This window comes from Salmo trutta, chromosome 6 (assembly GCF_901001165.1).
Source record: "Salmo trutta chromosome 6, fSalTru1.1, whole genome shotgun sequence".
In the NCBI taxonomy this organism is placed as follows: Eukaryota; Metazoa; Chordata; class Actinopteri; order Salmoniformes; family Salmonidae; genus Salmo; species Salmo trutta.
The window spans coordinates 49,658,233-49,685,541 of record NC_042962.1 but is presented as its reverse complement, the minus strand read 5'-3'; the positions used below and the strand labels follow the sequence as shown (position 1 = coordinate 49,685,541).

At 43.2% G+C, this 27,309-nt stretch overlaps 2 protein-coding genes across 3 annotated transcripts in view; one reads left to right on the top strand and one right to left on the bottom strand.

The window, feature by feature from the left end:
- Positions 1–637: 637 nt before the first annotated feature.
- LOC115196109 (multidrug resistance-associated protein 4) lies at positions 638–25,783 on the bottom strand. Of its 2 annotated transcripts, XM_029756686.1 has the most exons (30): positions 25,599–25,783; positions 23,675–23,785; positions 21,970–22,090; positions 21,608–21,832; positions 20,882–20,971; positions 19,882–20,045; positions 19,107–19,232; positions 16,494–16,743; positions 15,617–15,724; positions 14,887–14,976; positions 14,321–14,512; positions 13,682–13,776; positions 13,492–13,578; positions 11,217–11,313; positions 10,772–10,981; positions 9,942–10,079; positions 9,777–9,814; positions 9,553–9,659; positions 9,246–9,392; positions 8,992–9,071; positions 8,728–8,878; positions 8,528–8,647; positions 6,691–6,801; positions 6,436–6,536; positions 3,863–4,210; positions 3,634–3,723; positions 3,344–3,516; positions 2,650–2,755; positions 1,542–1,676; positions 638–1,346 (listed from the first exon to the last, which is right to left on the bottom strand). In XM_029756686.1, the coding sequence occupies exons 1-30, from the start codon at positions 25,670–25,672 to the stop codon at positions 1,260–1,262; spliced, it is 3,972 nt and encodes a 1,323-aa protein (XP_029612546.1). In that variant the 5' UTR covers positions 25,673–25,783; the 3' UTR covers positions 638–1,259. The 2 variants fall into 2 exon arrangements, with proteins under 2 accessions (XP_029612546.1, XP_029612547.1); XM_029756687.1 differs by lacking the exons at positions 21,608–21,832; positions 21,970–22,090; positions 23,675–23,785; positions 25,599–25,783 and having other exon boundaries at positions 19,882–20,014; positions 20,882–20,967.
- Positions 21,770–27,309, top strand: part of LOC115196123 (claudin-10-like) — a 30,079-nt gene continuing 24,539 nt past the window's right edge. Inside the window, exon 1 of the mRNA XM_029756715.1 lies at positions 21,770–21,866. Coding sequence (XP_029612575.1) covers positions 21,862–21,866 — 5 coding nt within the window. The 5' untranslated portion in view covers positions 21,770–21,861. The remainder of the gene's footprint in view (positions 21,867–27,309) is intronic.

The window sequence follows — 27,309 nt, the reverse complement described above, 5'->3', positions numbered from 1 at the left end:
ATTTCAAGTCCCAGTGCAGCCAAACGTGATTTTCCTAGGTTAGGTTTCCAGTTCGAATCCGGCGCGCGACTTGTTTTTCAACCTTACCCAACATTCCTCACTAATCACATTTCTAATCTACATGACTAACCATTTCTTAACCCAGTGCAGTAAAACATGATTTTCCGGTTTTATAAAACATTTCCATACTGAGGTTGGAGTAACTGAAATTATGAAAATTATGATGCCCTTGTAGTGTAAGAGCTGTTTGAAAAGACAGGCTGAAATTTCAGCCTATTTTGGGATAGAGTTTTGGCCTTCCATGGTGACATCACCATGTGGTAAATGAGTTAAAAGACCAATAAGAAAGAGCGTTCCGAACCTCTCTGCCAATTGTCAGTTTTCCCCGGCCACTCCCAGACAGTATTTGCAACATTTTTGCCTGAGAAATTGCCCTTTTGACTACATATTTAGTGGGATTCATATTCAAACTACCTGAGTATTGAGAAGACAATCGCAAACCCTATTTGGTACATTGATGTAGTGACTACAGCAGATACAGTAAATAATGCATTTGGAGCTGCTGGTGCAAATACGTTGTAAAAAAAAAAAAAAAAAAAAAACATCACTGGTATACAAAAAAAAGTTACACTTTACATGAGATTGATTTGGTATGGCCAAATTACATTTATTATAAATATGATTTATACAGAGATGATTCATCTAAAACTGCTGCAAAAAAAATGAAAGCACTAAACTACATTACGTAGTATTTACTTTCAAAACGGATATTAAATTGGCCACAAATGAATCTAAGGAAAGAGTCCTCAAATGTTGGCTCTTGTAAATTGTATACGCAAATTTGCGCATGTCTCAAATATCAGTCAAGTCACAATTATACAATCAATTGTCATGGGTCTCGATGGTTAATACTTTAAATCGATTGGTTACTGCAAGTTCGGATAATGATAAATAAAATAAATAAGGGACTGTTAACATTTAGTGTTATCCCACCACGTACTTTCCCAACTTTTTTTTAGCTTGGGGAAAAAAATCCCTACAACTGCATAAGTGGATTTAACTCAACTCAGCCTGTGGCACACTGGACCAAACCGTTCCAATTCCTGTCCAAATGGAGTTTCCAACATGGAGTATTTGCTGGGTGATAAGGCACTGTTGATCTCTGTAGACTGGAGAATGCCATGGGTCTGCAGTGCCAGCCGACTCCGAGGAGTAGTACTTCAGGCTTTAAAACAACAGTCAAAGCCTCCTCCAGGTTGTTACAGGGCTGTCTCAAAGATGACCAAATTGCCATCTGCGCCAACCCCGCCGTTGGTCGTACTGGGACGACTCCGGCTATTGTATGCCTGAATCAAGATGAGACACCCGGTGTTAGTTTATGCCAACCCGAAACACCAGAGGTATATGGTGGACACACAAGAACACAACTCCCACACATCTGTGTGGTAGCATGTCACTTTGAACATTAAGCTATTTCACTGCCAGAGAACAGAGTGGGAGAGTGAAGAAGACATGATCTGTTGAGTCAGTGTGCTACGTACCTGTTTAGCTGACTGCAGGAGGGCAACGGCCTCCTGCCTGCCTGTCTGCTGGACCATCTTGAAGAAGATACCATCAGGGTTCTGAAGTAGGGTGTAGGGTTCATCGTATGCGTGGATCTGACCCGCATCTAGAACCTGGGAACAGAGTCAAGTTATATAGTACGTAAATCGATGGGTGTATCATTAGGGATACTAAAAGGACCTGACAAGCCCTTGGGACACACACACACACACCCACCCACTCAAAAGTTGAGGTCACTTAGAAATGTCCTTGTTTTTGAAAAAAGCTAATTTTTTGTTCATTAAAATATCAATTTGATCAGACATTTAATGTTGTAAATGACTATTGTAGCTGGAAACGGCTGATTTTTAATGGAATATCTACGTAGGCGTACAGAGGCCCATTTTCAGCAACCATCACTCCTGTGTTCCAATGGCACGTTGTGTTAGCTAATCCAAGTGTATTTTAAAAGGCTAATTGATCATAAAAAAAAAAAACTTTTGCAATTATGTTAGCACAGCTGAAAGCTGTTCTGATTAAATAAGCAATAAAACTGGCCTTCTTTAGACTAGTTGAGTATCTGGAGCATCAGCATTTGTGGGTTTGATTACAGGCCAAATGGCCAGAAACAAACACTTTCTTCTAAAACTCAGTCTATTCTTGTTCTGAGAAATGAAGGCTATTCCATGTGAGAAACTGCCAAAAACTGAAGATCTCAGTTTTATTGCTTCTTTAGTCAAGACAGTTTTCAGCTGTGCTAACATACTTGCAAAAGGGTTTTCTAATGATCAATTAGCCTTTTAAAATTATAAACTTGGATTAGCTAACAATGTGCCATTGGAACACAAGAGTGATGGTTTGCGATAATGGGCCTACGAAGATTTTCCATATAAAAAAAATATGCCGTTTCCAGCTACAATACACATTTACAACATCTACATTGCATTTCTGATCAATTTGATGTCATTTTAATGGACCAAAAAAAATTGCTTTTCTTTCAATTTAAATGACCCCAAACTTTTGAACAGTCGTGTATATAAAAACAATACTGTAGAGTAGACAGGTACCCAGTTGGGTGATCATTGTGTAACTGTGGAGCGCTCTCACCAGAATGCGGTCGCTGTCTATGATGGTGTTGAGGCGGTGGGCAATTGTGAGCACGGTGCATTCCCTGAATTTGTCTCGTATTGTCTTCTGGATCAGCTCGTCTGTTCTACAGAGCCAAAACAAACAGACAGGTGAGGACAAAGCTGGGAGGAAGAAACACACTCACACTTGTCTACTACTAGATGCCTCCCAGTCTTATGTTGCATTCATAACCAAGTGGGAAGTTGGTAATTTCCAGCTGGATGCATTCAACTAATTGAGAAAAGACGAGTGGCTAATTGACCATTGGTTGCATCAAACTAAAATTACAGCCATCATGCCTGTAAACAAATTAGTGTTCGAAAACCATATTAGTAAGTTGCTTTTTATTTATTTTTTTAAGTATGTTTTACTGTTTCATTTAACTTCCAAAAATGCTGTTATCAAGAATTTCCTTAGTAGGGGATGTCAGAGGTCAGCATGTGAGAAAAGTCAGAGCTCAGGGATGATAGACCAGTTTCCCCACTAGTAATTACCAGTTGGAGGGGCCTTCAAGTGGATTTTTCCCAGTCATAAGTGGTAAATACCACCTTCCCACTTGGCTATGAACGCAGCATTAAAGCATGTCAGCTGCCTCTGCTGCCCAGCTCTAAAGGACAGACGGGAGGTCCTCCATGGCAACTTGTGTGTGTGTGAGAGAGAGGAAGCTCTTTACCTGGGGTCCACGTTGGCCGTGGCCTCATCGATGATGAGGATGCGGTTCTTCCTCAGGACAGCTCGGGCCAGACAGACCAGCTGCCTCTGACCCACACTGAAGTTGGAGCCCGACTCGGCCAGAACCGTTTCCATCTTATTGGGCAGCTCCTCCACCACAGACTTCAGCTGGACCTGGAGAGGAAACAGTTACTGGAATAAGACCCCGATGCCACCAAAAGCCCATTAACCTGTATGTAAATGTATGTGAGTATCTCGTTACTGTATCAATAGGAGTCTGAGGAGCAGTACCTCTTGGAGAGCGTTCCACAGGTCCTCGTCTGAGTGCTGGCTGAAAGGGTCCAGGTTCTTCCTCATGGTGCCCGTGAAAAGCACTGGGTCCTGCAGAAGAGGGGGGCAACAAGCAGAAAAATGTAATAAGCGCTAACAGATCCATACCTGAACTAGAAGCCTTTCCTTTACTACATGCAGAAGGACTAAGGGACAGAGCAGCCACAGAAGACCCACCAACAGTAGCTACCTGAGGTATGATGGACATCTTCTGGCGCAGGTCATGAAGGCCGATCTCAGAGGTTAGAACTCCATCGATGTAGATCCTGCCTTCTGGCTCTGCCAGGCGGAAGAGGGCCGATACCAGGGAGCTTTTCCCTGCACCCGTCCTGCCCACGATGCCAACCTTCTCTTTGGGCCTGAACATGGCCTTCATGTCCTTCAGGACCACAGGTCCATCTGAGCTGTAGGAGAAGTTCACCCGGTCAAAGGTGATGAGGCCTTGGCTTGGCCACTCAGGAGGAGGACGCTTCTGGGTTTCCCAGGGTGCTTCACTCTCCAGCTCTGTGTACTCCACCACCCTCTCCACTGACGTCATCTGAGGACAGTGAATAAAGCACCATGTCAGTCAAACAGCCCTGGCTTTTGTACTAGCATGGGTTCTTTAAGCAGCCCAGTACATCATTGGGGGTGAGCTCCCTGCCATCCAGGAAGGAAGGCCCAGAAAAATCATTAAAGACTCCAGCCACCCAAGCCATAAACTTATCTAGCCTGTTGTGCGTTGCATATAATCGCTTAGGTACACGTTGCTCCAACCATAAACATCAATGCCTTTCTTAAAATCAATACACAAGTATATATATTTTTAAACCTGCATATTTAGTTAACATTGCCTGCTAGCATGAATTTCTTTTAACTAGGGAAAGTGTGTCACCTGTCTTGCAAACAGAGTGAGGGTATATGCAGCAGTTTGGGCCGCCTGGCTCGTTGCGAACTATGAAGACTATTTCTTCCTAACAAAGACAGCCGACTTTGCCAAACGGGGATGATTTAACAAAAGCGCATTTGCGAAAAAAAGCACAATCGTTGCACGACTGTACCCAACCACAAACATCAATGCCTTTCTTAAAATCAATACACAGAAGTATATATTTTTAAACCTGCATATTTAGCTAAAAGAAATCCAGGTTAGCAGGCAATATTAACCCGGTGAAATTGTGTCATTTTGCGTTCATTGCACGCAGTCAGGGTATATGCAACAGTTTGGGCCGCCTGGCTCGTTACGAACTATTTGCCAGAATTTTACGTAATTATGACATAACATTGAAGATTGTGCAATTTAACAGGAATAACGTTTTGTTTTCAAGATGATAGTTTCCGGATTCAACCATATTAATGACCTAAGGCTCGTGTTTCTGTGTATTATTATGTTATAATTAAGTCTATGATTTGATAGAGCAGTCTGACTGAGCGGTGGTAGGCACCAGCAGGCTCGTAAGCATTCATTCAAAATAGCACTTTCGTGCGTTTTGCCAGCAGCCCTTTGCAATGCATTGCGCTGTTTATGACTTCAAGCCTGTCAACTCCCAAGATTAGGCTGGTGTAACCGATGTGAAATGGTTAGCTAGTTAGCCGGGTGCGCGCTAATAGCGTTTCAAACGTCACTCGCTCTGAGACTTGGAGTAGTTGTTTCCCTTACTCTGCATGGGTAACGTTGCTTCGAGGGTGGCTGTTGTCGATGTGTTCCTGGTTCAAGCCCAGGTAGGAGAGGGACGGAAGCTATACTGTTACACTGGCAATAATAAAGTGCCTATAAGAACATCCAATAGTCAAAAGTATATGAAATAGTCCTATAATAACTACAACCTAAAACATCTTACCTGGGAATATTGAAGACTCATGTTAAAAGGAACCACCAGCTTTCATATGTTCTGAGCAAGGAACTTAAACGTTAGCTTTTTTACATGGCACATATTGCACTTTTACTTTCTTCTCCAACACTTTGTTTTTGCATTATTTAAACCAAATTGAACATGTTTCATTATTTATTTGAGGCATTATATTAAGTTAAAGTGTTCATTCAGTATTGTTGAAATTGTCATCAAAATGTAAACATTGTTTTATTTTATTATTATTTAAAAATAAAAAATTAAGAAAATCGGCCGATTAATCAGTATCGGCTTTTTTTGGTCCTCCAATAAATCGGTATTGAGAAGAAAAAAAAAATCATAAATCGGCCGACCTCTAATTTGTACACACACACAAATACAATCGTCATATTAGCTGCTGCTACCCTGTTTATCATACATCCTGATGCCTAGTTACCCCACCCCTATCACTCCAGTATCGCTGCACATTGTAAATATGGTACTGGAACTGACTGACCCAGAATATAGCTTACTGACTTCTCATGTTCTTCTTATTTCTAATGTTTTTGTTCTGTTATTTTTAGTGCCGCATTGTTGGGTTTAGAGCTTGCAAGAAAAGGCATTCCACTGTACTTGTGCAGTACGTTAAAACGTGAAACTAAAAGCACTTTAGAGAGCGGCATTTAGAAACTTCAGAAAACCCTCAGGCTGGATTCTTGAAAGAGCTGTTATGGATGAACATTCCATCCTGCCATGAATACCAACATGAACAAGATGAAAGGCCAAATAGACCAGGAGGCCGTTTCAGAGTCACCACTAATAGTTCTGAGAACTGGGTTACACATCTCAATCAACATATTTCCAGACTAAGTTCTCTGGTGGGTTTGTAAAGCATCTCTGAGGAAGGGATTGATTGTAAATACAGGTGTTCCTCTACATATCTGGGTTGTCTCACCATGTTCTCCACCTCAGCACTCTGCCGTACACCCCACTGGAACATCCCCATGAGAGTCACAGCGTAGGACAACGCCAAGCCGACAGATCCAGCCTCCACCTCTAACAAGGCCAGAAGAGAAACAAACAGGACACTAGTTAGACCCAATGTTCAATCATTTCTATTCTAGGTCTGGCAACAAGCTGTAGTTTTCATAACCTCGTTCAGCCCAAGTGCACTCTAACTGTGTTGGCTCTGTGTGCCGCTGTCTCTTACGATCTCGGAGCAGAAGGCAGCCAAAGGCGGTGATGGTGACGAAGACAGCGCACATGCCATCCAGGCGGACGGCAAACCAGCGAGAGGTGACCAGGAACAGGAACCAGGATTCTGAGAAACGAGAGACACTGATTCAGTTATATTCCTATAGAACAGAGCGGACACTGTTTGAGAATTATACACTGCTCAAAAAAAATAAAGGGAACACTTAAACAACACAATGTAACGCCAAGTCAATCACACTTCTGTGAAATCAAACTGTCCACTTAGGAAGCAGCACTGATTGACAATACATTTCACATGCTGTTGTGCAAATGGAATAGACAACAGGTGGAAATTATAGGCAATTAGCAAGACACCCCCAATAAAGGAGTGGTTCTGCAGGTGGGGACCACAGACCACTTCTCAGTTCCTATGCTTCCTGGCTGATGCTTTGGTCACTTTTGAATGCTAGCGGTGCTTTCACTCTAGTGGTAGCATGAGACGGAGTCTACAACCCACACAAGTGGCTCAGGTAGTGCAGCTCATCCAGGATGGCACATCAATGCGAGCTGTGGCAAGAAGGTTTGCTGTGTCTATCAGCGTAGTGTCCAGAGCATGGAGGCGCTACCAGGAGACAGGCCAGTACATCAGTAGACGTGGAGGAGGCCGTAGGAGGGCAACAACCCAGCAGCAGGACCGCTACCGCCGCCTTTGTGCAAGGAGGAGCAGGAGAAGCACTGCCAGAGCCCTGCAAAATGACCTCCAGCAGGCCACAAATGTGCATGTGTCTGCTCAAACGGTCAAAAACAGACTCCATGAGGGTGGTATGAGGGCCCGACGTCCACAGGTGGGGGTTGTGCTTACAGCCCAACACCGTGCAGGACGTTTGGCATTTGCCAGAGAACACCAAGATTGGCAAATTCGCCACTGGCGCCCTGTGCTCGTCACAGATGGAAGCAGGTTCACACTGAGCACATGACAGACGTGACAGAGTCTGGAGACGCCGTGGAGAACGTTCTGCTGCCTGCAACATCCTCCAGCATGACCGGTTTGGCGGTGGGTCAGTCATGGTGTGGGGTGGCATTTCTTTGGGGGGCCGCACAGCCCTCCATGTGCTCGCCAGAGGTAGCCTGACTGCCATTAGGTACTGAGATGAAATCCTCAGACCCCTTGTGAGACCATATGCTGGTGCGGTTGGCCCTGGGTTCCTCCTAATGCAAGACCTCATGTGGCTGGAGTGTGTCAGCAGTTCCTGCAAGAGGAAGGCATTGATGCTATGGACTGGCCCGCCCGTTCCCCAGACCTGAATCCAATTGAGCACATCATGTTTCACTCCATCCACCAATGCCACGCTGCACCACAGACTGTCCAGGAGTTGGCGGATGCTTTAGTCCAGGTCTGGGAGGAGATCCCTCAGGAGACCATCCGCCACCTCATCAGGAGCATGCCCAGGTGTTGTAGGGAGGTCATACAGGCACGTGGAGGCCACACACACACACACACTACTGAGCCTCATTTTGACTTGTTTTAAAGACATTACATCAAAGTTGGATCAGCCTGTAGTGTGGTTTCCACTTTAATTTTGAGTGTGACTCCAAATCCAGACCTCCATGGGTTGATAAATTGGATTTCCATTGATTATTTTTGTGTGATTTTGTTGTCAGCACATTCAACTATGTAAAGAAAAAAGTATTTAATAAGATTATTTCTTTCAGATCTAAGATGTGTTGTTTAAGTGTTCCCTTTATTTTTTTTGAGCTGTATATTTAATAACATGTATACATTCTACCCAATGTACTTAGAACCATTGGAGACAAACAAAATGGAAGTAAGGCAGCATTGAAAGGAGAACCACCTGAGTGCAGATCTTGATAAGCGTCAAATGTGTTCTGGAATCTCTCCTCGGCTCTGAAGGCTCGGATCGTCCACAGACCTTGGAGGGACGAGGACAGGTGGGAAAAGACTGGACTCCGAGCTGCAGAGAGATACATGGTTACTGATTACTGTCCATGTGCACACACACACTATAAAGCAAAAAAGGCCACTGGCACTCACTGGTAGATTCCAGGCGCTTGACATCTCGTGACGTTTGCAGGAAGTAGCGTCTCAGGAACAGGAAGACGATGACAAGAGGAACCAATGGGATGAGGATCCAGGGGATGACGGAGGCCGCTACAGCGATCACACCGATGATCTGCAGGAATATCTACTCAGAAAAACATCCCCAAAGACATAACCAGAGGAGAGGGAACCGGTTAACTGGTGATCGAATAGTGAATACCTTGTGAAGATGCAGGGCCAAAATGTGTCGTGGCTCACCTGAATGAAGTCCACAAAGGTCCAAGGTAAGGCCGCGTCCAGTTGGCCGATGTCCTTAGAGAAGCGGTTGAGGACTCTTCCTGGGACCCAAGAGGAGAGAACACCAGGAATTTAAAAACTTTTCTCTCTTTGTCTACAGATATATTATGTCTGACCTTAAGTAAACACAAATGCAGCATCTCTCAACATAAAACTGTGGCAACAGAAAATCGCTTTCCCTATATGTTCCAGTTTGCACATGGCTTATGGCTCACCAATTGGGTTAATGTCAAAGAAGCGTACAGGTGTCCGGAGGATAGAGTTGAACATGCGGTTGTGCAGAGACTGAGCAGCTTTCACCAGCACGTTGAACATCAACAGACTCCTGGCAAAGCCAAAGATGAGAGTTGCTCCAGTCAAACCTGAACACACAGATTTCCCATTTTAGGATGTTACATTTTGAAGCACACATTTTGTAACACAGACAGACACACAAAGGTTATGGAGGAAGAAAGAGCCTGCATGACACTATTTTAGGAGTAGCAAAACAATTTCCAGAGTAGGGTTTCCACTGTGTCTCACCTGCATAAATGCCGAGGTAGAAATCCAGGTTCAGCTCTTCAGTGACGTTGACACCATTTTGGACGGTCACAGTGCCGTTAACGTTGAGCTTCTCCTGCTCTCCTGCCCTGTCAATCACAGAGGAGACAGAGCTAAAGCAGAGAGCCAGTCCCAACACAGCATGTTAAAAGGGTAACATGACAGTTGCTCGACTGGAAATGAACAGTGAAATAAAAACATCTTACCAATATGCCAACCACCAGTCCTGTAGAACATATGCTGCCTGCACACAAAAACACAAGTATGTTAGTAGACCTTTATCATTTAATGAAGTCGTCAGATTTAGTTTCTTCCACACTACTAGTGCTGTTTTTGACCATGTAGTTGTACTGGGGTTATGATGTCATTACCTGAGCTAGGAACTGGAGTAATACAACTCCTATCAACACCAGGATGTTGGCGCCTGCCTTCAGGTACTTGACATAGAGGCCAACGCCGATGGTCCCCTCCGAGCGGCTCTCCTCGACTACTGTCTGGACAAGCTCTGCCTGCATTACACACAAACATCATAGGATTTATTGGGGGTTATTCATTAAGGCCACTGCAAATAATGACATCTGTGCAACAATGTTAAGTGAGTCATTCTGTGCACTCTGTGTAGGAGAAACTCTGTAGAGGTTCAAGCACGAGGGAAGTTGAGAACTTACACAACCCCTGTGTTGGGGAATCTGAGCATGTCAACAAGATACAAATGAACTAGTTTTTTTTTTTTAAAGGAAAGTACGACATGTTCTTTGCTGTGGCTTGCATAGCTTCTACTAAAATTACAAGGCAACAGTAAACACTTTGTCCCCCACGAATGATGCAGTGCCCCCCCCTCCCTCTCGGGCCAATTGAGATATAGCCTGTGACTAAAGAATTTCAGTAAATTACTATTGCTACTACCTTGGGCCAAATCAGTGTAATGGTGTAAATTCCATATCTCTATGGCAAGACATCGTTCACCCAAGTGTCGTCAAAAATCGGGTCAGTGCTGTCTGAGATATTGCATGTGACGTACTTTGCTGTGTCTGGCAAACTTCTACTAAAAGTTTGTACGCACTGCCTTCTTGTGGAAAAAAAGAGCAAACGCAGGTAACTTTTTCTTCACTCACTGCTTTGCTACAAAATATCATCAGGGATTCAGAGTGAAAATGCTCCTGGTGACTGTATCAAACGACTGGAAGTGGGCGGGACCCACCGGAAGCTGTTCAGTTCCGTCTTTAACAGAACGTATGGAGGAGGTGTGGGAGACCACAGAATTCTGCGAGAGGGTGCGGCTGCGTGGCGAGCGGCTTTCAGTCTCCACCCCTGGGGCTTGTGGCCCCTCCTCTTCCCTCTTCAGGAGGGAGGTGAAGTCGACCCCAGAGCGCTGGAGTTCGCTGTACGTCCCCCTTGCCACCATGTGACCCTGAAACAGACACACGAAAGTCACACCCCACCAAACATCTGGAGTTTGTATGTAATGTATAAGTCTGTCTGCAATTATACAGGTGTTCCTATGTGTGTTTACAGTGTAACCCACGGTAACATATCTCCCCCCTGCTTGCAGTGCAGGTGCATTAACGTAAGCACAGGGTAGTGCATGTGTGCTCCTATGTGGTCTTAAAGTGTGTGTGGAATGTTAAACCCTGCCAGGAACACACCTCCTTGAGGACGAGGATCTGGTCGGCTGATTGGAGGTACTGCAACTGGTGGGTGACCAGGATGCGGGGCTTGTTCTTCAGAATACCACAGATACACCTGGACACACATGGAGAGACAGACAGGAGACAGACAGTCAGATGACAGCAGACCTGCCAACCCTGCCCAACTTTTCAGAGTACCAGACTCACATGGGCAAATTGGAGATTGATAGGTGACAAACAGGGCCAATCACTAGGGCCAGCTCACAAGTATTGGCTTTAGACACGGTTCCTAATCAACACTAAAAGCAAAACCATTTTTTAAAACAAGATGAACGCATCGACACAGACCGCAAACTAGCTACACAAAGCTTAAGTAGGCTACCACAAAGGGAATCTGAACGCTGTTCGCTAGAAGAGGCCAGTGGTTCAGCCTATGTAAAGGTGCCTATTGTATTTCTTTGCAGCGCATACATAATTTCAGATTTTCGTAATTTATCAAATCTAAAATCTAGTGCAAAGGCATTTTAGAAGCATTGCCTCTATAGCTGATAATGGACACTCATTCATTATTCATTGCGCAATTTTCTAAACTCCCGCCTCCATTTAATGCCAAGATGTTAATTTTTGATTATACTTTTGTCATGCTTTTTGTGACGTGGATCATAATTACAGTTAGTCTATGAGATTGTGTGATCCTCGTAACGTTACGTGGAAAATACAACTAATGGGACGCATAATTAAATGTATATCATACTCGCACAAATGCGACCAGTTATTTTTCGTATTTGCATTTAATTTCTTTCACTAACAAATGCGAGTGAACTGCTGGTGTAACCGATGTGAAATGGCTAGTTAGTTAGCGGTGGTGCGCGCTAATTGCGTTTCAATCAGTGACGTCAATCGCTCTGAGACTTGAGGTAGGGTTTCCCCTTGCGTTGCAAGGGCCGCGGCTTTTGTGATGGGTAACGATGCTTCGTGGGGTGTCAGTTGTTGATGTGTTTGCAAGGGTCCCTGGTTCGAGCCCAGGTTGGGGCTTAGAGAGGGACGGAACCTACACTGTTGCACTGGCACCACAGAGCCCACTGAATGTCCATCTTATGATCGCTAACGTTAGCTTGATACAATTAGTGTTTACCTTTCCACAACACAAGGAGTCGAAAGGGGATTTGTCCACTTGTTTACGTACAGCTGACAAACTCAGCATCACAACAAACAGGAGGGGCTACTTCGAATAATGATGTATTACTCGCCATGTCCGTTGACAGCTCGAGAATCGGGATGTTAGATTTACTCAGTGGATTTATTTTTTATTCAAATGAAAAATAAAAATAAATTGAGGACCTATTCATTTCTGCGTACTTTTAACCCGGATCTCGTGCCTGTGTACATGGACAGAATTGCATTGTTGGTACGCAAAATGCGTGCATGTTGGCAGGTCTGTGCATCCACACCAAAAACACAGATTTACTCTTACAATGGTTAGAACACATTTCAATAGCATTATAGCTTTTTGTAAAAGTGAGCCCTGCACAGTAAAAGTGCAGCCCACTGCTCTGCTGGTTCCATTATGAACACTTTCAGGGGACCATGTCATGTGACAGGATAAGGTAGAGTAGGGCTCTTGTGTGCCTGACAGTGGCAGCAGCACCACTCCTTTTCCTGCCTTCCAGAGGCTAGGGCTGCTTTGATGGAGACCTCAGGGGAGGTAGGAATAGAGCACTCCAGACTTTCCCCTACTCTGCCAGATAAATCACCAGCCACCAACAAAGGACTGGGGGACAGGAGCAGGAACAGAATGCTTCATAAACACTCCAGAACAATAGTGGAAGTACTGTACATATTCTAGTTTATGCTTCAGTAAGTCAGTAGTTCATCCACTGTATTACATACTTCAGTAAGAGAGGAACACATTGCTGTATGCTTTGCTCATGATCAATGAGGTAATTTCCTTGCTTAGCCAATGTTTAGACTTGGTGAGCTACCCTGTGGCAATCCCCGTGACCCCTTATAAATGACAAGGAGAGTGAGGATTATGCTGCTGCAAAAATGGTTGAGCTCGCACAGACATCAATTCAACATCTATTCCACATTGGTTCAACGTCACTTCATTGAAATGACGTGGAAACAACCAGTGTGTGCCCGGTCGGTTGTGTTTTCTATCGTTTTGCTCTTTTACAGTCATGTTGAGACGGTGTACTGAGAGCAAAGTCCTATCAGTGTATTATTCTATTGCATCACTCTATTCAGTTGTAAAAATAAAAAACGTGTTTAGCTGAAATGGTGGTTCACTCACTGTTCAAACAGGTGTCTCCCGACCTCAGCATCCACAGCACTTAGAGGGTCGTCCAGCAGGTAGATATCAGCATCCTGGTACACAGCCCTGAGACACAACAAGGCTTTCAGATAGAGACTGGAGGATATTCATCTATAAAATGTACCTCAACTCATTTCTACTCTGGTATGAAGTGGAGCTGTGGTCTTACCGGGCCAGGTTCACTCTAGCTTTCTGTCCCCCACTGAGGGTGGCTCCTCTGTCCCCTATCAATGTCAGGTCCCCGTCTGGCAGCAGCTCCATGTCCTGAACACAGAAGGGACAACAGAGACGACAGGGGTTAATAGGACCCACAACCATCACAATCCCTCAAACAGGAGGACCATAATGACTATGTGCAGGACCTGATCTTCCACACACAGAGGGAATGCAGTTTGTACACAGTGAAAGAGGACAGTGTTACAGAGTGCATGGCTGGGGAAGTGACATTACAGATCACCATGTGTTTGAAGTGTTCTCCATGGCAAGTGAATGTGTGGCTGAAAGTCCAGTCCTCTGATCAAAGAGGAAGTGTTTGTAGAGCAGATGTCCATTTCATGGGATGTGGTTGTGAGAGCGTGAATCTAGTCTCACATTGTGTTCAATAGGGCAGAGGGGACAGAGCTTGTATGTGTTCATGTACGAGTGTTGACAGCTCTGATGAAAGGCGTACCACCTAGAGCCCAAGGTGTTGATGCTCTTTGCAGTCAAAGTTCAAGAGAGCCAACGTTCACAATGGAGCGTCACCAATCCTTGCATTTAGCAATCTACCAGCGTTAAATACCATGAGAGCTCCATCAGTGTGTCTTACCCTCTTGAGGGCGCAGGCTCTCAGGACCTTCTCATACTTTTGAGGATGGAGCTCTTTGCCAAACAGGATGTTGCTGCGGATGGTTCCAGGGAACACCCAGGGCTGCTGGGAGGCGTAGGTCAGCTGACCTTTGACCTTCAACACCCCCTTGTCGTGAGGCAGCTCCCCCAGGATGGTGCTGAGCAGAGAGGACTGTGGGAAATGTGAGCTTGATAAGAACATACACTGAGTGTACAAAACATTAGGAACACCTTCCCGATATTGAGTTGGATTTAATAAGTGACATCAATAAGGCATCATAGCATTGACCTGATAAATCACCTGGCCAGTCTGTCATGGAAAGAGCAGGTATTCATGAAATTTTGTACACAGTGTACACAAAGGCAGGCACTATGTCACAGTAAGGAGAAAACCTCAATATTTACACATCCTGCAATACCGGTTTCTGATTCACACTGTAGCTAAATAAATATTCCAGTTGGCTTACTTCCCTCTCGCTACGTTGGCGGTCCTCACACAGTGATGTAATAGGCTGGCACACCAAGCTAAGAAACATGACCTCTGACCTTTCCAGCCCCCACAGGTCCAATGACAGCGACGAGCTGCTCTGACTTTACTGTGAGTGACAGGTTCTGGAGAGACGGGGCGTCCTGACTCTGTACAGAGCGAGAGAGGGGTCATTTCAGGTTAGACTTTATTATAAAAGAGTGAGCTCCAAAATGCATAAATATACAAATGCTAACCTGCCTTGTTATTGAAATGGTGAGAGGTTAGCATGTTTTGGGGGGTATGAGCTAACTTTCTCACAAATCATTCAGGACTATCCATAATCATGGTAGCATCCACATTAATGTAGAAAATATTATATTCTTATTTACCATTAATTTCTATTGGGCACAAAATAATCTGAAACAACCAAAACAAAACAGCAAATGCATCCAACATGTTTGTAGACTCACAAGTTTAATACACAAGTGAATTTGTTTATAAATACTTTTGGTCCCCTAAAATGGGAGGATTGTGAACAAAAAGTGCTGTAATTTCTAAGTAGTTCACCCGATATGAATGAAAATACCCTCAAATTAAAGCTGACAGTCTGCACTTTAACCTCAGTCTGTATCATTTAAAATCCAAAGTGCTGGATTAGAGAGCCATAACAATACAATTGTCCCAATACCTTGAGCTCACTGTACACACACACACACAGCATCAAGCTGTAATTAAGGTGTTTGTGATAGCAGTAAACAGTACTGTAGGTGTATCTAGGAGTCTGGATGGCAGTAGTTGAACATTCACCTTGTCCCAGTAGCAAATCAGGTCCTGGATCTCCACAGAGGGTTCTTGCTTCTCCTCCTGGAGGAATCCATGGTTGCTTTTCACAATCTCATCCAGCAGGAGAAAAGTCTGTGAGAGTGGAAACAATAGTTCACCAAGAGTTCAACAGTGATATACAGCCATGTCTCCTTATGTTAACAACACCGCCACATCGAGATGGACCCGAGACTTTGTTTACAATCGTGTTGGATCGAGATGACACAGTCAACAACTTGATCGCAATGATGCCTGTTACGTCCCTGGCTTTGAACAAGCAGATGACATACAGTAATGAAAAGCCTGGCAGTGGCCCAGATAAGTCCCATGATGATTTTACAGTCACTGATCATAAAGCATGATAATGTGACAGGATTACATAATGAGTCTTAGGGGGATCAGCCAGAGCCAGGCCTTGTGTTTCACATTGGCATCCAGGCAACTGTCAGGACAGCACATCTAAAATTAACTAAACAAAAAGGAACCCAGCGCAGAGACGACACCTGCACTGTCAGAAGCCAACACGTGCAGAAGACGAGCCTTGCACAACTTCAGGAGAGCTCTAGTATTGCATGGTTCACACATCAAGAGATAATACTTACATATCTGTCAACAGAGATAATGCATGAAGTAATGCACAATAACCAAAACAACTTGTTGGGTTAAAACCACCCAAGAAAGAATGGGATTCATTTCACATGGATTCTTTTTAGCGAGGGACAACACGTCATAGCATCTCTACCTTGGATTAACTACAGATGCTGTGTGCTTCCCAGGAAAACATGACCATATACCACAAATAAAATACTAAAACTCCGTTGGAGAATGCAACCATTTCAGAAGCTCACATGCATTTTAATACCTTGATCCTGCGGACGCTGATGAGCGTCTCAGACAGTTTCTCTACGGCCGAGGGGAAGAAGAGGGTGACGGTGAGGCGGACGGCACTGTACAAAGACACGGCCACAAACACCCGGCTGGCTGAGATGGTGTTCCCCAGGAGGACGTAGACGGTGAAGGTGATGAAGACTATGATCTTACTGGCCGCAAAGAAGGAGGCCATGTTGAGGCCTCGCAGGTAGGAGCTCGACATGATCTTGGAGATCTCTTCCCTGGGGGGGGGGGGAGAGAAAGGCGTTCCGTAACAAACAAACAAGCATTTCAATACATATGCTCTGATGAAGACCACAGAGAAACAAGTCTGCATATAAATATGCTTGGGGATGCTACATGAAAACCAGGAAGAAGATACACTGATAACATGGCTTTGATGACCGTGTTGGTTCATCTGACAGCTGGCCACTTACCTTAGCCCTGTGAGTATGTGTAAACATGCATGGATATTCAAAGGGAGAGGAGCAGGGGTTGTCCTGTTGCGTGGGGAGAGGTTGTTGCTGTCCAGACTTCAAACAGAGCCGATGTGCACCACAGATTCACTCAGTGACATTATGAACCACAGCATGAGAAATCCCCATGTAGCCCTTTATAAAAAAAATACTCAATCTGAGCAATTTATATCACTGGGAAGAACCATGGGCACCTTGTTCTCCTTATACTAACAGGCAGGTGACAGAGATTTAGACAACCTTATGACTGGATAGTAGTAGCAGGTCCATGTCACAGCTCTGAGGTGGAGAAGCTGTGACAGAGCTTGTCGACACCTGTTAACATGCCAGTGGCTTTGTGCCAGCTCTGTGATCCGTTGTCCATTTGACGACATCATCGTAGTATACACTGAGTGTATAAAACAGTAAGGTCACCTTAATATTGAGTTGCACCCCCCTTTTGCCCTCAGAAGAGCCTCAATTCATTGGGTGGTGGACCATTCTTGATACACACAGGAAACTGTTCAGCGTGAAACTCGGCAGCACTGCAGTTCTTAACACAAACCGGTGTGCATAGCACCTACTACCATACCCCGTTCAAAAGGCACTTAAATATTTTGTCTTGCCCAGTCACCCTCTGAATGGCACACACACACACACGCCTCAATTGTCTCAAGGCTTAAAAAATCTTCTTTAACCTGTCTCCTCCCCTTCATCTACACTGATTGAAGTGGATTTAATAAGTGACATCAATAAAGGTCAGTCTATGTAATGGAAAGAGCAGGTGTCCTTAATGTTTTGTACACCCAGTGTACATGGTGGTTGTGTGTCAGAGGCCCACTAAGCAATACCACACCAGGTAATAGTGGTGTTTATGAAAAGTAGGGTTGGGCGGCATCCAGATTTTCATGTCGCTTCCGTACCATACCGGGGTTTATGGCAGTGCACACAAGGGGGCACCATTTCTTTTTAAAACAGTAAAAAAAATAACAATAAAAAAAAAAAAATACTAGAGTATTCCCATAGCGGACGCTTGCTAAATGCTAACAAGTCCAAGTCAACATAAACAAATTGCAAGGACAGACACCCCAGCTCATAAAGCTGTACAACCATCTTAAGGCTTGCTGCACGCACAAAACAAATATTAGACAACAGGGTTCTTGATCCAGGAGGGGGATTGTCTCTGCTGTAACCAAGAAGCTTGATCTTGCAGGCTAGCCACTTAGCTAGCAAACCAAATGCATAGCTGGAGCCCTGAGTTGGAGATAATTAAAAGTTAAATATCTGGTAGCTATACGTTTAGCTGGCAAACAGTTGTGAATTCGATATCCGCGCTTTTAAACCCAGGTTCATTACACTACCTCCTTTCAAAGAGCGCGTCCTCGCGCTAGCTTGCGACTCTACGTCTTACAGGAACGCGCTCACCAGCAAAGCACACGCACTGTCATGGATGCAAGGTCCGATCACTTCTGACACCAATGTAATGAAACAAGGAAGGAGCAGGTCTCGAACCCTCGACCTTCTAGCCCGAAGCAAGCTCCTGCGGCAGTGTCGATATCCGCGCTTATAAACCCAGGGTCGATCGATATAGACAGTATTGAAAATCATACCGTGGGTATTTCAAAATACCCCAGTATAACCCTTTTCAGGCTTGGGTGGTAATCACTAGGATTTCAGTCGATTTGACTGACAATTGTATGTTTGTATAACTTATACATTTGTGTCAATGGTACTTTGGCACAAAGTAAGATTATCTAGACAATGCATTGAGTACCTAAAATGTCTGGACAAACCCTCAGAAGAGACAATGTAGTTAGTGTTTCCTTAATAAACATCATTACAAGAAGCTATTGTTGGTGTCGATTCCTCAACACAGAAAAATGACAAGAAGAGGAAGGTCTTTGGTTAAAACACACCATGGGACTTTCATTCGTGTCAGCAATCCTAACAGGACAACCAGCTGAAATGAATCATGGGTGATAACAGAATTCTTGAAATAACACATTTCACAATCTGTAATGGGCTTGGACAATAGCGCTTGTAAGCCTTATTACAGTAACAATATCTACAAATCTAACACTATCTCAATATTGAGTTTGTTCAGTGCAGTGGGATCAGTTAAAAATCTTCAATGTTATACTTTTTTTTACCTTCTGACATCATTGACCAGTGCTGAGAAGGGCTTCTCCCAGGCATACATTTTGATGATCCTGATTCCAGACACCACTTCATTCATTGTGCGTATTCTATTGTCAGTCAAGGCAGCCGTTTTACTCCTGCAAGGAAAGGACAGTCATATTAGGTCTGGGTTCCTCAACCCCCAGATCCAAGTGATTTTTTGGGGGGAAATCTGTTCCAAAGTATTCCCACGCATAAGAGAGATACATTTATGATTGTATACAAATGTAAGTAAGGTTTGAAATTACTATGATTTTGTCAAATATATATGTTTGGGCTTCCTGCGGCCAATTTGCAGTCTACAAATTTGTCATTGTTTTCCAGCCCCCTGACCATCTGCTCAAGGAAAAAAAATAAAAAAAAATGTCCCACAGCTGAATCTAGTTGATGATCCCTGCATTAGGTTAAAAAAAGACCACACACATATATACATACATACATACATTTCTTAGACAAACCTGGTTTATTGACAAGTCAGCCAATTGTTCCCTCACATGGCCCACACTAGGGTTAGGCCCTCACATGGATTATAGTCTATGCTAGGGATAATCATTACACATCATAAAAGCAGGCCAAAGATCAGTTTACAAAGCAATTGGTATGTTCATTGGGTTTCATACTGGGCAAGAAAAAGGCACTCACTGACCTCCCTGCTTGTTTTACATTTACGTCATTTAGCAGACGCTCTTATCCAGAGCGACTTACGAAAAATCTTAAGCGCAGTCTCCCATCTACATTGTGTGTTACCTGAACTTGGAGAAGAGCCTTCCGAACATGGTCTGCGTTGGCATAAGGATGACAAGGACGGCCATGCCTGCAAGGCATGATGGGCCAATCTCCACCCACAGCAGCCCCAGGACAGCCGCCGCCTGGAGAGGCCCTACCCACAGGAAGTGCAGGAAAATAGTCACCTGTAACCAAGTGGGATCATGTGTTGAAACTCATAGGGTGAGTGTTTCTAAATGAGAACAGGATTTTTGGAGACTATGGTACATCAGTTGTCTCAAATTCCCTCCAGAAGGGCCACCACAGTGACTTGTGAGCTTGATGTGGCCCACAAGCCATGAGTTCTAGACCCCTGTGTTACATCTATAACATGGCTGCTTCATCTACACTGTAGTTTGATGCTACAGTCACTGAACTCTACTGTACGTTCCATTCAGTCATGTTCTAAACAGTAATATGTAGCAGCATATTTCCTTGACCACAATATGCAACAAAACAGCAGTGTAGGGCAGTGTTTCCCAACTGTGGTCCTTGAGTACCCCCAACAGTACACCGTTTCGTTGTAGCCCTTGACAAACGCACCTCATTCAACTCATTGAGGGCTTCGTGATTAGTTGAATCTGGTGCACTTGTCCAGGGTTACAATAAAAATGTGTACTGTTGGGGGTACTGGAGGACCAGGACTGGAAAACACTGGAGTAACAACTCAAAATGTTAATTTGTCTGCCAGGTGCCCGGAGAAGCCTGTGACTCTGACCTTTATCAAATGGCACAGTACTTTAAACTCAAGTGTTACATGACTGGCACCATGCAGGTTAACAACTCAGTCAGCCTTGTGCGACTTATGCAATCCTCCAGGGTTGAAGTAACAGAGCTGATATTGGATTGGGTCTGTCTGCACAGTGGATCAAAAGGTCTTAAGTATAGGTTCCTTTTCAACAGTTTTTTCTACTGTTGCTAATACACTAAGTCAGCAATATGCAAAGTGAAAGAAAAAAAACGTTTATTACAGGGTTCATACCTCATCAAACTTGTTGACATCGTTGGATAGCAGGTTCACTATTTGGCCTGTGGTTGTTTTTCCCATCGCTGCACTGCTGAGACACAGGGCCTGGGGTGACACATACGTTACCAAGTTAATTATTGCAAACTCAATAAATAACCAGGTAATTTGTCACAATACAAAGAAGAAAATACCCACATGTCAGTTTGGAAAGGCAGTCATACCCTAGAGCAGGGTTTCCCAGCCCTCTCCTCAGGGAACACTAGTCGTTTCACATTTTTGTTGTAGCCCTAAACTGGCACACCGGATTCAATTACTCTATAAATCATCAACCACTTGACTAATTGAATCAGGTGTGCAAGTTTAGGTTTAAAAAATGTGAAATGTATGTTGGTCCCTGAGGAGCGGGTTGGGAAATACTGCCCTAGAGCAGGGGTGTCGGACTCATTCCAAGGAGGGCCAAGTGTCTGCGGGTTTTTGGTTTTTCCTTTCAATTAAGACCTAAACAACCAGGTGAGGGGAGTTCCTTACTACTTAGTGACCTTAATTCATCAATCAAGTACAAGGGTGGAGCGAAAACCCGCAGATACTCTGCCCTCTGGAATGAGTTTGACATGTGCCCTAGAGGGAGGGTGGCTCATCCTTTAGTCAACCAAGTTCAAGGTCAGGACATCAGATACGACCTTTGAAAAAAACTGTTAAATCTTTTTTTTAAGTCTGTAGGAACGCGTCTCTTATACTGACCTTCTTGTAGATCATGTGACACATGGCTACTCGCATCTTCATGCCGGTTCTCAGGACGTGGAAGAAGTAGAGGTGATGCGTGACGGCCAGGATCAGGGTGGACAGACAGACACCAGCAGCGTAGCCAAAGGCCTCGTACAGCGCGTCCATATCATCAGGATCGTACTTCTCAAAGTACTGGATCAGCTTTCCCAAGAACACTGGCTGGATCACCTTAATCACCTCCTATTGGAGGAACAAGAGAGGTAGAAAATATGAGGTGAATCCACAGCTTGATATATAAAACATATGGCTAAGATATCATTAATTCCCTAGCAGGGTACCGGTAAGTCTTACACAGGTCGTGTTTTTCTTCTGCGTACCTCAATAAGAGTAAAGATCCCCAGCACTGCGTAGGGTTTCCAGTAGCACTTGATGAGGACTTTGGTGAGTTTGGGAGGCCTGAGATCTTTGGCAGCCTTCTGCACCTCATGGTCCCAGTGCCTGTGGAAAGATGGCTTTCATTTTACTTTGGGAGAATCTCAATGACTTGATTTCTCACGTCCTCGCCAATGAGTTTTGAGGAGGCGAGGACCGACGACGCAAGGAATCCCTGTAGGTACCTGGATGTTCAATTCTGCATTGCATCATGTGGTGATACAATTGCAATTAAAAAGGGGCAATCTAAGATTGGTACATCCATTTCTTTACATTTAAATTAATTATATATATAGCCACTGATTTGTGAGCTTAGTTCAACTGTCTTACTCCATCACAACACAAAATAAGCTTGTTTTGCTCCACTGTGTCTAAACAATGCTATTTTAAACAAACACTATGCATCTTCAAAATGTGGTTAAAACTATAATTCTGACCTCATGGATGGTCAGTGTTTGCATCCATTGCTCCGTCTGTGAATTTTAGAGTATGAATGTGTAACGCAAAGATAAACTCACTGAAGGTTCATAATATAAACGATATCAGATCAGTCTTGAATGACATCCTAATTACACACCAATGTGTCACCAGATCACACATGGAACACCTTTAAATAGTTCTGAAGTAACTACATCGATGTCATTTTAAAATATCTATCGAGGTCGTTTTACCTGCAAAAACAATATTTTAAAAGAGTTTTTATTACTCAAACCACCTGCGGGCCGAAATGGACCCCCTGCAATGTTTGACACCCCTGTTTAGATAAAAACAACGGATTGGTCAGCATGACCACATTTAAACAGACGTAGGATATGTTATTTAAATTTGTGTACCTCCATTTAGTATGATACGGTACGTTGCGAATAGAATAATGGTCCGGTTACTTAAGACAGAAACAAAAGTAGGTCGGGGAACATAGGTCCGTCCAGCAACTCAAAGGTTGCATGTTTTAGTCACATCGGGGACAACTGTAGCATTTTAGCTAACCCTTCCCCTAACCTCAATTTAAATTCTCCATACCTGCTAAGCAAATACTCCTAACCTGCTGCTTTAGCCACTAACGTTAGCCCCAAATGCTAACAATTCAACAAGAAGCCTGGCCTCAGAGAAAGATGTATAATGATACAGTCAGTCATCCAATTTGTTTGATGTGGTACAACCGTTATTATATTTTGTAAGGTAACATATACTAAATGGAGAGAGACAAATGTACATTCCAAATCTTACAAATCTCCCTGAGGCCAGGTTGGATAGGTGAATACTGACAATGTCTTGGTGAAATGCTGAAACACTTTTTTCCCCCCCCTCATCCTTTACAGGAGGGTATGCATGCTTTCTTTTATTGGGTCATTTTATAACTGTCCTTGAAAGCAGACAGGACAGGCAGCATGTAAAATATTAACAAGGACATGTTAAATGCAGCAACTCCTTTCCATCCATTTATCAAAGGATAAACAGCCAACAGGATATGGCTTTCATGTTATGCTTGGTGTATAGTAGTGGTAGGATAAACATCCTCAGGTGGGCGATAAGCAACTGGTTTGAAGGCCATTCCGCTATTACGTTTTATTTAAGGTGATGTTTGGGCTTAATTAACCACAATTCAACAGGCCACGTCTGTCTTGGTTCAGAATTATAGGTTTGCCATACCTCTGTAGTTCCTCTCCCAGTCTCTCAGATCCATCCTCTGGGAGCACTTTGTACATGTCATCTTCCTCTAGCCTTCGTTTGTATCCAATGCGGAACAAAGGATTTATCCAGCTAATGAAAAAGGGAAGAGAGAATATATGGAAAAGGGGAAGAGAACAGAAGTAGAGATGAGGAAAAGTGTTTAATACATGTAGTGTTACATTCAGGATGAGCAGGGCAATGCATGCACTAGACCTGGGGTTCCCAAACTCGTTCCTGGGGCCCCCCCTGTCGGTGCACGGTTTTTTTCCTTCCTAGCACTACACAGCTGATTCAAATAAAATCTTGATGATGAGTTAGTTATTTGAATCACTGTGTAATGATAGGGAAAAGAAAAAAGAAAAAAAAAGTGCACTCAGGGAGGCTCCAGGACCGAGTTTAGGAAACCCTGCAGTAAACCAGTGCGTCCTAAACTTTTTCACTCATGCCCCACTTTCATCTAGGGCTGGGAATTACCAGGGACCTCACGATAGGATATTATCCTGATTCTTAGGTGCCGATATGATATGCATTGTGATTCAATACTGCGATTTTATTGTGATACCATGTTCCAAACATATTGCTCACCATATGTCGGCTGCAGAGGGACAAGAGAGAGCTATGAGAAAACGAGTTTTGATCTGTTATGGAAATAAAAAAAGTGGTGAAATTAATTGGCTCCCTTTTTTAAAAGAAGATAGCGAAGCTATGAAGGAAAAAAATACTGGAGATTTGGTACAGCTACAGCAAACTAGCACAAAAATAATATTGGGATAGTCAAAACGATAGATCAAAAATAATCTCAATTATGTAGCTATGATTTTTTTTCCGATCACTACTTTCATAATCACCTGGACATTTCTGACAAGTTATAAATAGCTCTAAGGTCTGCAATGACAAGAGGGAAAACTGCTGATGCACTACCCAATTTCGAAATTGCACCTTGTGCATTCTAGTACTACAACTTTCAAGAGTAAGTTGAAAGACAGAGATTGTATAAAAACAATTCTCACAAGTTTTGGTTTATTCCTCATCTCCCACTACTCCAAGCCCCCACTGCAGACCCCTCGCGGCCCCTGTTTGGGAACCACTGCAGTAAACGATCTACTCTATTTGTGACATAGGTCTACTGGTAGCATGTCTTCGTAAAAAGCATTTATTGCAAATGCTTGAGTACCCAACTGTGTGCACTGTGCATGTAAAATGTACAAATTGTCAGCAAATGCCTTAGCAAACAGCAAATGTTGTTTTAAATACCTACTCTACTCTCCTTTTGAGCTCATTTGCACTGAACAAAAAAAACTTTTTGCTCAAAACATTTTGTTTTACCCATTTGTACATTACTGTATTTATACGTGGGGTGGGGTATTGTTTTTCAACTGGAAAAGTCAACAACAACAAACATTTCTGGAGCGCGTCTTTAATGTAAATATAAAGCACTGATTGTCTCATTCAATTCGAAACAAGGCATCCATCCTTTCTCTTCTCGCAGAGGTTTACCTCTGAGTGTATCCGAAACAAACCAGATGGGGATTAATAGCTTAATTTGCGTAAACAATATTCTTGGTTCATAAATTACTGGAATCTTATTTGGCACCATACATAATCCAAGACTGTATGAATCAACCGGAAATTGTGATTTCACAGTGGGGGAAACCATGGAATTACATGGGTAAAACGCACTTTAGGTTATAAACCAGACTAGTGCTTAAGTTATAAGTGTTCATTATGACGTTATACCTAATTTAATTAAACAGCAAATCGTTTAACCTCTCAAACTAAAATTGCCCGAAGTTTTTTCGAATAGCCTAACAGTAACACTGTTTCAGTAAAAACTATAACGACTATCTGTAGAGCCTAGCTCAGCTTCATTTCAATAACCCGGCGGCGAAGGCTGTTGACTTACCAGAAGAATACCTGGGAGAAAATATTAGCTGTTGCCGATGGATTCGTCTTCGCATCTTTTTTTACAGGTTCCATATTTCCCCGCTGGCACTATTCAAAGGCTTGGCCAACTTCTACGTGTGCGGTGCAACAAAATCTGGTACCTCCACTCTTCAAAACTGTTACTTTATTTCCTGTTGTGTAACTTGGCTGCACGCACATGGTACTAAATTACAAGACAGAGAGCCAATAGAAAATGTGAGAATTATGTCAAGCCAATCACTGATCTCGAGTCGGAATTGTGCTGTGGCACGCCACGCGCTAGTTAGCGCCAAACCTTAACCACAGTGCTAACCTTATGTCTAACCTTAAATTAAGATCAAAAAGCACATTTTGGTTTTCAGGAATTTCTACGAAAAAGCCCATTTTGACTTTGTGGCTGTGGTAACTAGTGGAAAACCAGAGCGCCGTGGAAACATAGTAATTGGTGGCAATCAATAGCTGAGACAGGTCTCATTCAGTAATGTCCAAAATGTAAATGCATAGTACTGCATGCTACATCCTTTCTAGGGGTAGAGCCAAGTTGACTCTAAGGGCAACTTCTACCTGGAGCTAACTTCGAGTTCATGAACCTCCTGGTTCACTTGAAGGCATTGGTTTGTTGAGAACATGAACTCTACAAACATACTGCTGCAAACTAGTAAGGTCATTCCACAAATGTAGTGCCTTCTGAGAAGTGTAACTTCGTCCCCCAAAAACTTTAGATTTCACCACATTTTAACATTCTGTCATCAACTTACTAAAAAACAAGTTTTCCCATCTGAAAAGGATAAATATTTGGCACTTATTTAGTGCCGATTTAGTGCCAAATAAAATAACAAGGTTGACCTTAACAGGGATGATTAATTATTTTTCAATCAGCTATAAATCCCTTTGTGACAGGGGAAATGGAATGTCCTTGTGTGAAACAGGGAGTGGCAATTGAATGCAAGCTTCACAAATTTGTGTTCATTGTTTCGACCTGCTCAGTTCTCTACCACAAAACACCAGAAAATGGCCAAAAACAGTAGAACCAGCTCACCTGCTTTTAATCTACAATTTGACAATTAGATGTTCAATGTTTCTTTTGAATAAAAAAAGAAATAGTTTCACCATATTAACAGGGTTGACCTTAAAATGAGGGACAGACGTCAATCACTAATCACATGAAATAAATAATAATCTTCAGAAATTACTTTGTCAAAGCAACAAAATAACTTGGGCTTTACAATGATGGTGAAACGTGGAGACATTTTGGGATTATGTGGGTTAAAATCTTCCTAGAAGTGACAAAGGGTTGACATAGGCACTTTAGCAAGCCTGTATTCATAGAAAAAAAATCGAGTTTATTGAATTCTCCATGTGTTCTATATTAAAGGGCACTTCATTTAATATAACAGGGTTTTAAAATTCAATATTGGTGCATAATTTCTACTTAAAATATCAAAGAAAAGGCACTATTTTTGTGGAACGACCCTCTAACAAATATAAACGAGAGCTACAGTCTTGAGAGTTTAAGCACATCAACATCAAATATATCACTGTGTAAGTGTGTGAAGCCCCCTATAACAGTTATGTACCATACCTATTTGTTATTTGGTTACAAACAAATAATAAAAACAATAGGGATCCTGCATCTTTGGTGCTAAGAACTCTAAATAGGTGTGACACAAAACTAACTGTAAACCTGACTG

Bases quoted from the DNA above. Each gene is read 5' to 3' on its own strand.
- LOC115196109 (XM_029756686.1), bottom strand. From the start codon at position 25,672: ATGGAACCTGTAAAAAAAGATGCGAAGACGAATCCATCGGCAACAGCT. The intron at 13,579-13,681 runs GTAAGACCACAG...GTTGTGTCTCAG, and splicing joins GCTAGAGTGAACCTGGCCCG to GGCTGTGTACCAGGATGCTG. The intron at 9,072-9,245 runs GTGAGCCATAAG...CTTGGGTCCCAG, and splicing joins CTTTGACATTAACCCAATTG to GAAGAGTCCTCAACCGCTTC.